This window comes from Didymosphaeria variabile (genome assembly GCF_027946475.1).
Source record: "Didymosphaeria variabile strain IMI 356815 chromosome Unknown scaffold_2, whole genome shotgun sequence".
Lineage (NCBI taxonomy): Eukaryota > Fungi > Ascomycota > Dothideomycetes > Pleosporales > Didymosphaeriaceae > Didymosphaeria > Didymosphaeria variabile.
In genome coordinates this window covers 3,990,706-4,003,598 of record NW_026611621.1, presented here as the reverse complement: position 1 = coordinate 4,003,598, position 12,893 = coordinate 3,990,706, and the positions used below count along the sequence as shown (strand labels likewise).

The 12,893-nt window shown below is 53.3% G+C and overlaps 5 protein-coding genes across 5 annotated transcripts; 1 reads left to right on the top strand and 4 right to left on the bottom strand.

The window, feature by feature from the left end:
* Positions 1-3,295: 3,295 nt before the first annotated feature.
* Positions 3,296-4,228, bottom strand: N0V89_003029 (uncharacterized protein; the record flags this gene model as incomplete). Its single annotated transcript, XM_056211832.1, has 2 exons — positions 3,296-4,030; positions 4,163-4,228. 2 exons carry the CDS (start codon positions 4,226-4,228, stop codon positions 3,296-3,298), a joined length of 801 nt encoding a protein of 266 aa, XP_056075305.1.
* A 218-nt stretch (positions 4,229-4,446) lies between these two features.
* Positions 4,447-5,839, top strand: N0V89_003028 (uncharacterized protein; the record flags this gene model as incomplete). Its single annotated transcript, XM_056211831.1, has 3 exons — positions 4,447-4,597; positions 4,646-4,778; positions 4,831-5,839. The coding sequence occupies 3 exons, from the start codon at positions 4,447-4,449 to the stop codon at positions 5,837-5,839; spliced, it is 1,293 nt and encodes a 430-aa protein (XP_056075304.1).
* A 103-nt stretch (positions 5,840-5,942) lies between these two features.
* On the bottom strand, positions 5,943-7,092 carry CGR1_1 (rRNA-processing protein cgr1; the record flags this gene model as incomplete). Its single annotated transcript, XM_056211830.1, has 2 exons — positions 5,943-6,899; positions 7,060-7,092. The coding sequence occupies 2 exons, from the start codon at positions 7,090-7,092 to the stop codon at positions 5,943-5,945; spliced, it is 990 nt and encodes a 329-aa protein (XP_056075303.1).
* Positions 7,093-7,906: 814 nt separating this feature from the next.
* LSP1 (lipid-binding protein) lies at positions 7,907-9,072 on the bottom strand (the record flags this gene model as incomplete). The annotated part of the gene is made up of 4 exons (XM_056211829.1): positions 7,907-8,207; positions 8,260-8,572; positions 8,623-8,806; positions 8,860-9,072. The coding sequence occupies 4 exons, from the start codon at positions 9,070-9,072 to the stop codon at positions 7,907-7,909; spliced, it is 1,011 nt and encodes a 336-aa protein (XP_056075302.1).
* Positions 9,073-10,304: 1,232 nt separating this feature from the next.
* MSD1 (aspartate--tRNA ligase msd1) lies at positions 10,305-12,590 on the bottom strand (the record flags this gene model as incomplete). The annotated part of the gene is made up of 4 exons (XM_056211828.1): positions 10,305-11,237; positions 11,284-11,469; positions 11,521-12,353; positions 12,527-12,590. 4 exons carry the CDS (start codon positions 12,588-12,590, stop codon positions 10,305-10,307), a joined length of 2,016 nt encoding a protein of 671 aa, XP_056075301.1.
* Between the last annotated feature and the right edge of the window lie 303 nt (positions 12,591-12,893).

Sequence of the window (12,893 nt, the reverse complement as noted above, 5' to 3'; positions counted from 1 at the left end):
TGTGAGTGTCGAAGTGGGTGAATTAGGGCGAGTTGGTGATGAGATATGGTAGTTCGTGATATCGAGTAAATGCGTCAGAGTCGGATGCGAATGAGACGAGACAGGCGTGAAAGTTGGAATGCACGCTTCTATTTCGAGGGCACCGGAGGCAGAGGACGAGTAGGTGGCGGGCCCGGGCACGGAGGGAGGTTGTTCGTCGACATGTCGAGATCGTTGCAGAGGATGGCCATTGAAGCGGTTTGGGCGTGTGGTAGTTGTTGGGTTGCTGCAAGGCTGAGAGTTGAATGCTTGGATGGTTGGGGAGCGGTGGTGGTAGTGTTCACTTATAGTCAAGCGTGTCTGGATGTCTGATGAAACAAAAACTTGGGACACGACGGGGGGCAGGCGTATTTATGTTTGTGCACCGAGATTGCCAATCCGCAAAATGTCGGTCAAGTTACATGACGACTGCAATAATCACGACCTGGGCATGGCCCGAGCGGTGAGCTGATGAGGCGCTGGGCTGTTCGAGAAAAAGGAGAGTTGAGCTTGGACGGCGCGGTCAAAGTGGGGCTGCCCTTGACGCATAAGCTAGGCCGAGCAGCGTGCATCCTGGTCATATCGTAGCGCGCATGGCCACAAACACGGAGGCTCGTCCTCTTGCTTGCCGTTTCATCGCCCTCGTGACTGCGCGAAGATCCTGTTGATCCAATCCCGCTGCTGCCTTCGCTTGCCGTCGCATACCATGGTGCTGCCAATCATACAAGACGAGCGGGCAGAGCGGCAGGGGCGCAGGCACAGGCGTCGACACCATGGACCAGGAGGTAGCGTATGCCTAATTCTGACATCACTGCCACTGCTCGCCCGCGCTCCCCTGTCAATAATGGAGGGCCGACTTGTCACGTTAGCTGGCGTTCGTGGGTAGCCATGCTGCAATTAGCGCGAACGGTCAGTCAAGAGCATCAAATCTAGCGCCCTCCTTTTCAGGCCAAAAGTCACCGACAAGATGGTGAAGCAAGGCTGGTCCAAACGCACCCCCAGCGCCCGTAGCACGAGCCGCTTGCGTCCAAATCGGAAACAACCAGGGGTATTTTCGCCAGTCCTCGTGTCAGGTGTTGGCCGCGACCACCACTGACCACCCTCAGACAGGAGATGAATTTCACCGTCTTTTGTGACAGTTTGATCTGGCTTGCCGTGCCCGACTCCACTCCCGTGCCTTGTGAGGGGGATCCTGGCACAAAGACCGGCCTTCTCCCGCCTTCTACCGGCCTTCCAAAGTTCCACCGCAGCCCAACGCCCACATTCCCACCCCTGGAATTTGCACCCGCCAGGTTACTGCGGGCAGCCGTTGGCGGTGAGTTGGAAGATGCTGGCAATCATCCAAGTCACCAAGGTTAGAAGTTGCATGCGTGCTTGCAGAGCCCTGCATTGGCCGAGGCAACCTCAAGCAGAAGGCTACCGTATCTGTCATGATTATTTTTGTACACAGGCCCTGTTGTGCGACTTCGTATCCTGTCCCCTGCTTGCACGCGCAGGCCCTGTTTGCTGCTTCCGCCAGCAGCCACTGGCTGATATACTTGCTTCTTGCGTGCCTGCTGGACTCTCCCTTTTGGTGTGCAGCAGCGCCGGCCTTACCGACTGCACCTTCTTCAGTAGTGGTGTGCGGCGACCTGAAAATCCCCACCAACGAGAAGTTCCGGAGGCAATGCGGCAAACCCAGCTGAACCCAGCTCGGAGGTGTCGCAACCCACGTGGATGCACGTTCCAAATAGCGATCACGGTCCTTTTTTTTTTTGTCTTGCGCAATTTGTCTTTTTTCGAGCCCTGCAGAGCGCGCATTGTCTCGAGCTTTGCGCCCCTTTCCAAGCGTTTGCCGATTTTCAGTGTTTGACATGTAATCAAACCGATCGGCCGGCGCTGTCAGAAAATGAGCAGTAGTCAAAGTTAGAGAGCGGTCTGATCTTCAGGGGAAACTGACCAACCAAAGCCTATGTCGCAGATAATCTCATTATTTGCCACTCGGTACTTTCTGATTCTGCAACATGGGCGAGAAATTGACTCGTCTCAGACCAGTGGAGCATTTGTTTTGTCGGTGCCGCCAGCTAAAAACTGCTAAGCCGGTCTCGGCGGGCTCATGACGCTCGAGGTTTGCATACGTTGTCCCAGCTGTCCGGAAATGCGGAGGACACCAAGATGACGCCGAGCGGAGCCTTTTTTCTTTTTTTTTCTTTTCCTTTGGCGTTCGGTCGTTCCTCCGCCTAAGTAGGCACGTAGGCTGTTCAGATAGTGGCCCTGCCCCACTGTATTCGTTTGGAGATCAGTGACGCCATTGGCATTGAGTTGCATAACACGGATCCGCAATGCCTCCATTGTCCATTGTCCGTTGTTCGAGCTCTACGAAGATGCATGTCGCACCGGTGAATTTCGGTCCCCGGCAGCGAAGGCTGCTTTGCTCGTCCCGAGCTGTCATGCCGCTCCCTTGGTATCCCAGTACTATGAGCGCTCGCAATGATCGACGATCAGTCTACGCACGCACGCCGGCGTTTCGCAGAACCATGGATACAAACGCGAAGCATTCGATAGGTATCAAGTCACATTGATGACCTCAGACTGACAGGGGCTTTCAGGTACCCGCCACGTATGCAAGGTACGACTGGGAATTTCAGCCTTCTGTGGCGCTTCGATGATCCTGGTCTGCATGGGTGGAACGAACCTCGAGACGGACGCCACAGAAGCCTGCGAGCCCGGCATTTCCGGAGCCAGGAACCTTTCTTTTCGCCGACCTGAATTTTGCGGCAGATCAAGGCCTGCAACAGTCGGCGTTCCCTCACCGAGTGCAGCTGAGTCAAATCTGCAGTACAATCGAGTGGGTTACACCAAGAATAATTCAGTGTCGACCGAGCATTGGCTGTTGCAAAGTCTTGGTCGCGACGTTCCCAAGAAAGACATGTTCCAAATCGACTTAATTGACTCGATGAATGCGGAGTAAAACTTAGCTTCGAACTCTGTTTGTCCTCCACTAGTTCTTCCACACCTCCCAGCCCTCACATCGAATCCTTTGTTTCTGCGCCAGCGCAGGTCCTGTTGTGGCTGACGCTGATATTGAAGATGCTGCACGCAATATGCACAGCGCCTCTAAAAAAGCAAAAACGCGCCGATCTTTGGGTTGGCGTCCACGTGGTAAAACTTCCTGGGGCCGCTTTCTGATGTTATTTTTGCAGATGTAACTCGTATCAAGGTTCGCTTCGATATTGACTTGCCTAGTTGGTCCGCGCACAAGTATTGGCGGGGTTCCAATGAACCTGGCTCGTGTGGCTTAGCCAATATCTTCATCGTCGTCAACTTGCTCAGCCTGCGCTTGCGTTGACACCCAGTTCTCCAACATTTGTTGGCTTGATACGGGCGCACTGTTGCTGCCTGCCTGATGGCGCGCGCCCCGTCGCTTGACGACAAGACACAGGATGCGTCCGTAAATGGAGAATCCGTCGTAAGATGTATTCAGACCGAGTTTCTTTTTTTGGTCATGTTCACTGGCTGCGTCCGTGGTCTGATTCTCACTCCCGTCCGCTTCCGGTATATCCGCAAGACTAACAGGCTCGTCATCTTCTTCCTCTCTGATAACGATGGGCTCTGTTGGACCATCGCTGATCACCAACGGCTGCTCGCTGTTTCCTCCGTTTAGCCAATTAGTCAATTTGCCCGAATTGCTTTGAATGCGAGGTTGGTTTTTGAAAGCTTTCTGCTTTGTCAAGACGGAATGTCGAGACGACAGCTCTGTCAGAAAGATCGATACCTCGAAGTCCTCTGTTGCAGGTTTCAGCGTCATATGAGCATGAAGAAATGTGTTTTCACAGCACCTACCCTCAACAACAACGTCTTTCACACCCTTCTTTTTCGCCTTCCCTCTACCTCGGCCGTTTGATCGTTCGTTCTCCTCACGGAGCTTCGGCAGCACGAGCGGGCGCACAGCTTGGATCACGCGCGGTAGGGCAGGATTATCGCCTCTCAGGAGCCATGTCTCAGCGTCAGAAGGACGGTCGCTAAGTGAAAGCTGAGTCAGTCATGATGTCGAAACAACGAGATACATCTCAAACATGACAAGCATCACGCCCTGGAGAGAGACGTAACACTTACTGCTCAGAAATCAGCAACCATGATCTACGATTGTGCGACCATGTCTTACCAGATAAATGCGGACTTCCAAGACTGAGTGCTTGGTGATTCTGAGATACCTCCTGATCGGAGCCATGTTCCGCGTTACACATATGAGACTTTTTACAGTGAAGCGTGGGGTGAATGACGTGACTAAACGATGTCCGGGGAAGCCGCGTAACCTTGGAAGGCACGTTCTCACGTGGTCGCGTAGATGAGCGCCAAGCCCTGCATACAGCAAGCGCGATCTGCATCATCTTCAATGCTCTCATCCCAACAAGAAGCTGCGGAGTGCGCGTTGAAACATAAGCAGAAATGGTGTTGACACTCCATGTGTGGGGTCCAGCCTTTGGTCTTCCATCCATCGATCCTGCATGCATTGCTGCAGTAGCCTACCTCAACCGCACCGTCCCGCGCGACCGATGGACGCTTGTAGCCGACTATGACCCTGCACCTAGCCCTCAGGGTATGTCGTTCCAACGTCCAGAGCTTCTGCACAATACTGATTGATCAGGGGAGCTTCCGCTGCTCGTGGATGTCGAAAACAAGATTACCGGGTTCACCAACATAGTTTTTTACCTTCGCGAGAACTACTCCTACAACCTCGATGCCAACCTAACCCCCAAACAACAACAGGACAGAACAGCGTATGGTGATTGTACGGAGCATACTTTCGCATTCCTTCTGACTATTTCATAGGCTCATCTCCTTCCTCGAATATACCGCAGGCCCGCTCGTCGACCTCTACCTCTACGTCTCCTCCGAAAACTACGGCACCACCACCTCCGCTGCGTACACCGCAATCCTACCATGGCACACCAACTACACCATACCTCCCAAACGGCGCGATCTAGCTAAATCAAGAACGGCGCATCTGGGCTTGAGCAGCCTAGACGTGGCCGAGGCAAGCGAAGACACTCGTGGCCCAGGCAGAGGCACCGCAACGTCCGAGTACGAAGCCGCGAAAAGAGCGGCCGGCATTCCGTCTGAAGACCGCCCCCCAGCGCTTCACATGGGACGAGGGAAGGGAGGTTTACTCAGTTCTCCATTATATGCTGCGCGGTTCAAGCTCGATGCCCTCTCGAACGAACTTTTACAGCCGTTGGCTGATCAGCTGGGTACGAAAGACTACGTTCTTGGGGGAGATGAACCGTCAAGTTGTGATTCCCTGGTATTTGGCTACTTGGCGCTGCTTCGATATGCGCCCGTGCCACAAGCGTGGGTCAAAGAGGCCATACGACAAAAGTTTCCGAGAATCGATGTGTACATCGATCGCCTGCGGGGAGAATTGCTGCAGAATGAGAAGATCAGTCCCGCAGATGTGTGGTCAGTTGCTACGGGCAAAGCTGCGGCTAGCGACTTTGGCATGCAACTGCCTTGGGTGAGCAGGCAACCTAAAGCGTTTCTTCCACAGTTTCGGGCAGTGGTACATGATGGCATCTTGCCTCATGCCCTTCAAAGCTCTCCAACCGTAAAGCATGGTCATCACAATGCATCAAAGAGTGCGGATTCCTCACTCCCTAGCCCATTTGCCATCAACACGCTGGCCACGGTCACGACAGCCGTTGCTGTAGGACTCGCTGCGTTAGCGGTACAGCACAGAAGTTCACCACGAGACGGCCCAGTCATCTTCTGGGCGCTTCGTCCTCTACAGCCCGTGTTCGAGGGGTTCGGTGTTGAGAGCTTCTTAAGTGCGCTGCCGAGATGAACAGTCTCATCGAATTGGCTTTTGTAATTTAGATTTTGTCATCACTCCGGCGCTATATACCCACCCGGCATTAGGCCAATGTAACAATCGAGTGTCATTGCAATTACTCTCCGACTACCTTCCCTTCCTCCTTTCCACCTTCTACCGCAGCACCACCCTTGAACCGGAACCTCTTCAATCCCCTGACGCCCACATTGATCTTGAAAACACTGCCTGCGTTCTCGTCCACAGGCTTTCCTCCCTCACCGGCATTTCCGCCCGCACTCGTAATAACCAACTCTTCGCCCACGAAACACGGGCACGTAGGCTGACTCGTCGGTACCTTGATTTCCGCGACGATCTCTCCCTTTGGCGAGATCCTCAAAACGCGAGATCCTCCGTGCAGTGCTGTCCACATGAATCCCTCCTCATCAATACAATGACCATCCGGCACCGCACCCTCACCATACCTGTTGTCCTTGGGCATAACAAAGAACGGACGCTTGTTCGACACACTCCCGGTCTTCGCATCGTAATCGAACTGGTAAATCGTCTTGAACGGACTGTCGGCGAAGAACATGGTATCATCCTTTTGATTCCACGTCGTCCCATTCGGAATGGTGATCCCACTCAGCGGGCGATCAAGCGTCCCGTCAGGATGCAACTTGAACACCGCACCCTCGTCATTCATCTCACTGACCAACGGATCGAACATGAAGCCGACCCAAAATCTGCCCCCACTATCCACAGCGCCATCGTTGCCGCGGAACCTATCCGGCTTGCCCGCCTTGACCTCCTCGTCCGACCACACTTTCTTGATCCAGCGGTACTCGCCCGTCTGGCGGTTGCAGATGCCGTAGCCGTACTTGCCGCCGAAGATGAACTCGGTGTCGTTACCTTCGATGTCCGCGGTGCAGCCTATGCTGATGTCGTGTTGCTTAACGACTTTGTGGGAGGAGGGGCCGTCGGCGAGGGAGACGTGGTGGAGTTCCTGCTTTTCGACGTCGACGAAGCGTAGGGTGTTGGTGGATTCTTCCCAGAAGGGGGCTTCGCCGAGGGCGCAATGGAGCTTAAGCCATGGCTGTGTGAGGTAACGTCAGCCTTTGTTCGCCTGCATGGCGAATTTGAATAGTTCGCGTCGCAGTGGCAGTTTGCGCATTACATTATGAGTGTAAATGGGGCGTGATGATATCAGCGGGGTAGGAAGCTACCCCTCCATGTCAACGGTGATGGGTACGTACCTCGGAGATTTCATATTTCTTCACGCCACTCATACTTGCGGTTAACTGTATCGAGTGTAGAAGGTTGAAGAATTCTAGCTTTCCAGAACTATGCTTTGTTGATCGCTCGGGAAGTGGTCGCTCTTTCCGATCCAGATGAAGAGATGATGCCCCACAGTATGGATAGCGCAGCTCTTATGCTGGTGACGTTCGGATGAACGTTTCCCTATCATCTTTTTCAGTGTCCTACGTCAAACGTATACCGCATTTTGCAGATTCCTAGCAATTCGGGGTAAATGATTATTGCGCGTTGTTCTGGCGAGCGATGAACCGAGATTATTATGATATATCTTGCATATCGATTAGTACGTGAAACGGCAAAGGATAGCATGCTCTCACACGTATCGGCTCGACGGTCCGACAGCGCGAGCATTCGCTTGAATGTATGCGATGCAATAGCAATCAATGCAAGGCTGAGAAGTTGAAGTGGACTTCGACACATAAGCAGAACAACACAGCGAAACAATTGCACGATATCTTTCCTCCTTATACGACAAGATGAAGAAATTACTAACTAACTTCCCATTATAATCCCACCCAAAACCACGTCCAGATACATAGATTTCCCATTCCAGCATCCAACCGTGAGACATCATAAAGAATCGCTATACATGTGTACGTAGCCAAACAACATTGCGACTTGGGACAGTGAATTGTTCTAGCCAAATCGACCTGCTTATGGCGCAGTAAACCGCCCAAGCGAACATATTATCTCGCTGCTCCATCGCTCCGTCAGGGGTATACATCGTGGGTTGAGGAGCAGGATCATCAGATGAGTGAAGCGCTACAAGCCCTGTTGATCAGGGCTTTAAGCAGCAACTGGCCTCTCCTCCTCGCGGCCTCGGGTCTCAGTCGCAACCGTTGATGGGGCATCGAGCTCATCCTCCTCTTCCTCGTAACCATTACCTTGGTGCTCTGATGCCGGGATCCAGAGGCCAGACTCCCTGTCGCCGAGCGGCTGGTCCTGGTGAGATAGGTCAACGCCTTCACCACGGGTAGCGTTCTTGCGACGTTGCGAAAGTGTGCGAGCGCGAGTGGAGAGCTTGGAGCTAACGGCAGCGTTCTGTGTAACCCAATTGGTCAAAGCATCCTCGCAGTCCTGGATAATGCTGCATAAATCGTTAGCTATTGCAACATGAAATGTATGTGCATTGGACGTACGCCTTGCTAGCCTCATAGCCATCATATGCGTTCCTAGTCTCTCCGGGAGTGACTGGGGTGTCGTCAACAAGCTCAAGAAGGTGCTTTCCGAAGCCGGCAATAATGGCGATCTTCTCGCTGTGCTCCCGCAGGGCATCGAATTGGTACGTGAAAGCAGCCTTCAACTTTTCACGGGTGATGTTGGAAAGCTGAGCCTCAGCAACCAAAGACTCAGCCTCGGCGCGGACGAGCTCCTGCTCAAGAACGACGATCTTGGGCGAGTTCGGCTCTTTGTACTTCAGCTGAGCAATCTGATCAGTGATCTTCTGCTTGCCTGTTACAATTTTAGCGTGAAGCGCAGTACAAAGATGTATGTTCACTCACGGTCACGGCTGGGCTGCACAGACGCTTCGATATTCCGGATACTCTTAATGGTCACACGGTACTGATCGTAGCGGTCGACGAATTGATCCTCAAGCTCGCCGATCTCGTAGATGAGGACACCCAACTTGTCGGTCACATCGGACACATCGTCGTCGCAAGCTTCACCCCAGATTGAAAGATGTTGCTGTCGTGCTGTAAGCAATTGCCCGATTATGATATCATAGGTCTCAAACTTACAGCAACCTCCATGCGCTCCCTGCTGACAAGCTCCATAGAGCGCATGACGTTCTTCTCCATCTTCACCAGCTGGGAGAGTTTCTTCGCGAGATCGGGCCCGAAGGCGCCCGCGGACTTGTGGCGGAAGGTGTGCCCTGAGAGACTGTTAGTCCCCTTTGTTCCTGATCTATTACGAAGCGACGCATAGCGCGCCTTTTCCCCTAAGCCAGGCATGTCTCGTAGGTGTGATGCGATTCTTGGTTTGATAAAACGGTGAGAATGTAGAACCAGGCCTGGCGGAGGCACACAGATATGCGATGAGGTCGTACGGAAGGGTCCGGATGGCCTAAGATAGGTGCTAGAGATGCTAACGTACCAATGTTTCCCCTGCCAAAGAATCGTCCAGCCTTCGTCGACGAAGAGGGGAGGAGGCGGGTTCTGGATCTGCGACGCTGTGGGAGCGCGCGACTGGCGCATCGAGTATGTTCTGGAAAGAGGTCGCGGTCAGCGTTGGTGTAGGCGGCTTCGCATACAGTGTCTACTCACCGGTGCATTTTGGCTGTTGGAAAAGGTGGTTGCGGTTCGATATGTAGCGGATTGTGTATGCGATGGTGCTGTTGTGGTGTTGAGGAAGGCTGCCGCGAGGGCGTCGACGATGTTTGTACGGGAGAAGTGCAGCTCCTACGTCATCGGAGTTCCAGCCCCCGCTAATGAAAGCAGATCGTCTCCACCAGCACCGTGCGAACGCCGCGCATCATTCCGCAAGCTGCGGGAAATCCTGGCTCAGCTCCCCCAAAAGCGGTACGACGCCTTTTCTGTCATCCCAATTGGTCACCCGTGAGTGTCTTACAACGGCATGTGCGCCGACGTGTGCTTCCGTGCTGGGCCACAGCCCTGCTCGCCCATGGCAAGGCTGCGTACACATTGCACAACGTCACGTGCCCTAACCGTTTTCAGCAGTTCAGGAGTTAGTGTGTAAGTGGCGTCTCACTAGGTGCCCTGTCAAGTTTGCGCAGTCGGCGACATCGTCATTGAAAGGGGTCCACAGTGTAACTCGAGGAAATTGTTGGTTGGCGGACACTGGACAGTGCTATTCTGTGCGGCGACAACAAGATACACAATACGCACGCAGACTATATCACGAAGGGACTATGCTTTGTGCAGTGACGTTCTGTTTTCCTACCCCCTGCGACAAGTTTTGCCTCAGGCTGCGTCTAGCTAGCGAACGTCTCTGAGGCCCTGCCTGTTGAGAAATTGATTGTGATCTGGTTCCGACGGGGCCGCGATCCACATAACTGTTACATGTGATATACAAGATCTATCCGTGATACAGGTGCTTTTCCAACAGCCCAACCGCCATATCTGGCCATACTGGTCTGCACATGCTCAAACCTCATACAATATGATACAAAAAGTGTACACAATATACAACACACTCAAAAATGCCATCTGCCTTCTCGGACATCCTACTCCACCACCCTCAGATGATACGTCTCCCACTGCTCCTTCGTCGCCCTGTTGGGGCTCTTCACCAACGCATCCTCCCCACTCCCACTCTTCGAAAACGCAATAACATCCCTCACGCTCTCGCATCCCGTCAACAGCGTCATCAGACGATCCCATCCCAACGCAATCCCAGCATGCGGCGGGCATCCGCTCCTCAGCACATCCAGTAAATGCCTAAAGTCCTCGATCCGTTCTGGCTTCATCTTCAGCACCTCACGGAAAACGAATTCCTGGACCTCAGCATTGTGAATACGCCGACTGCCACCTCCGAGCTCCACGCCATTAACCACTATATCGTAGTGCGCCGCAATCACTTTAGTAGGATCTGTAAGGAGCATGTCAAGGTCAGCAGCGGTCTTTGGTGCCGTGAAGGGGTGGTGTGTTGACGCGAGACCAGCGGTACCGCCTTGGCCGGGCTCCGCGTCGTTCGTGGGCGAGAAGAGTGGGAAGTCTGTAACCCAAACAAATCTGAAATCCTTCCAGTGCGGCGGCTCGATCAGGCCTTGGGCAGCGGCCGCTTTGTACAGCGCCAGACGCAAGTTTCCGAGCATGGTTGATCCGCCGGTGAAAGGGCCGTGAGGTCGTGCTTGCATTACAAGGAGCTCTCCATGGTCTGTCGAGAGCTCGCTGGGTGCTTCCATTGTAAACCGATAGCCGAGTGGGCCAAGGCCGCCCATGGGTTGCCGGGCGTCGCCGCAGAAGGTGGCGGGTTGACCATCGGGATTTCGGAGGAAAGGAGCGCCTTCGGGGCTATCAAAGAAGTCGGCAATGAATCTGCGGTTCTCTGCTGGATCGTCTGACAGCGACATCTTGAATGCATCGATTGCGGGGTGTTTGAGTGCTGTTATTTTGCTGATGAAATCGGTCTCCAGACGTTCGGTGACTTCATGTATCTGCAGTATTTAGTAGCGTATGCTTTAAGGGAACCGCGGTACTTACCGTTGCGCTATAACGCAAGTCTGGTTTGTCCGAGCCGTAGGACGACATTGCCTCGTGGTAAGTCATTCGTAGAAATGGTGTCGTAAGGCGGGGGGCTGAGGACATTCTTTGCCAGACTTTGCTAATCAAAGCTTCAATTTCTGCCATTACTGTCTCTTCATCTGCGAAGGACATTTCCATGTCAAGCTACTTGTTGTCAGCCGTATATCGAAGACATCGCGAGGAGACTAGTCGCACCTGCGTGAATTCTGGTTGGCGATCCGCTCTCAAGTCCTCGTCACGGAAGCATCTTGCAAACTGGTAGTACTTGGGAAACCCAGACGCCATCAGTATCTGTTTGTATTGCTGAGGGCTCTGAGGCAACGCATAGGCCAGACCTTTGTTTCGAGTCGGCACTAGGAATTCGCGTGCCCCCTCGGGTGTTGACTTAAAGAGAAGAGGTGTCTCAATCTCTACAAACTCCCGTTCATGTAAGAACTTCCTTGCTTCGTGGATGGTCTTACTTCGCGTGATGAGGCGACCCCGCGCCGACCAGTCGGTGCGGAGCTGCAAATGACGCTGTTCGGGGCCGTACGCTGCTTCGCTCTTGACGATAATATCCTTGGCTACCAGGTTGAGCGGAGTGATAGATGTCAAGGCAATCTCCCTCGCTTTCATCATTGGTGTCTCGACTCGTGGGGTAGGTACGCGCTCTTTGAGTGTGCCTTTTACGACTACAGGTGTCCACTCCCGTAACGTTTTCAGTTGATTGTGAGCTTGTGCTTCCTCACTGCCCTCGTTGTTGGCATTCGACACGATCTGAATGGTAAGGTCCTGTTGTATATTCCGCAGTGCGGTGAAGGAGAGCTTCTTGTTCACATCACGGCGTGTATGCAGGTAACCACAAAATGCCACCTGTGAACCAGGCCTTGCAGTCTCCCACACATGAGTTAGCTTGGCAAGGTGACTCCAGTTTTCCGGGTGTACTATTACGAGGTCAATCAGACAGTTGAAGAATTTCGCTTCGGTCGGTATATTTCTTACACGTGGTCCTATAGCTATCCAGCGCTTCTCTGGCTTTCGAATCTGGTCTGATTACAGTGCCAATGCCGCGAAGAGATATTTGCGAACATGCTGCTGGAGCTCGGAACGCGGTCTCGTGATGGCGCGTTCGGACAAATCGCGATATCTCAGCGTATGAGCTCCAAAGACCCGAACGGCGACTACTCAGCTGTTGCGAAGCATGCCTCAAGCTCATCATTACCGAGCGACTCGTCTTCTTGACGCAGCTGATTGAGTCTATCAGAATCGCGTCCCCTGATGCTCATGTTCGATCTCGAAAAGATCAGACGCTAAATGCATGACTAAGCGTCAAAGCTTCCCACCGACACAAAATCTGCCGACCGCCGAACTCGTCTTGCTCTCTATCCTTCCAGTTTAAAACAAGTAAGCACCCGCGCGCCCGCATGCATCCCGCAGTAACTAACTTCCTCGCAGATGATGAAAGTCTAGCGTGTTCCAGATGAGCTGTCCTCCTCTTCCGCCTCCGAACTCTCCCTTTACTGGGCTTAAGTGGTTCGCCGTGTAGTCGTGGAGGCAGCATGATATCTGCGTTCGGCACACCCTTCTTG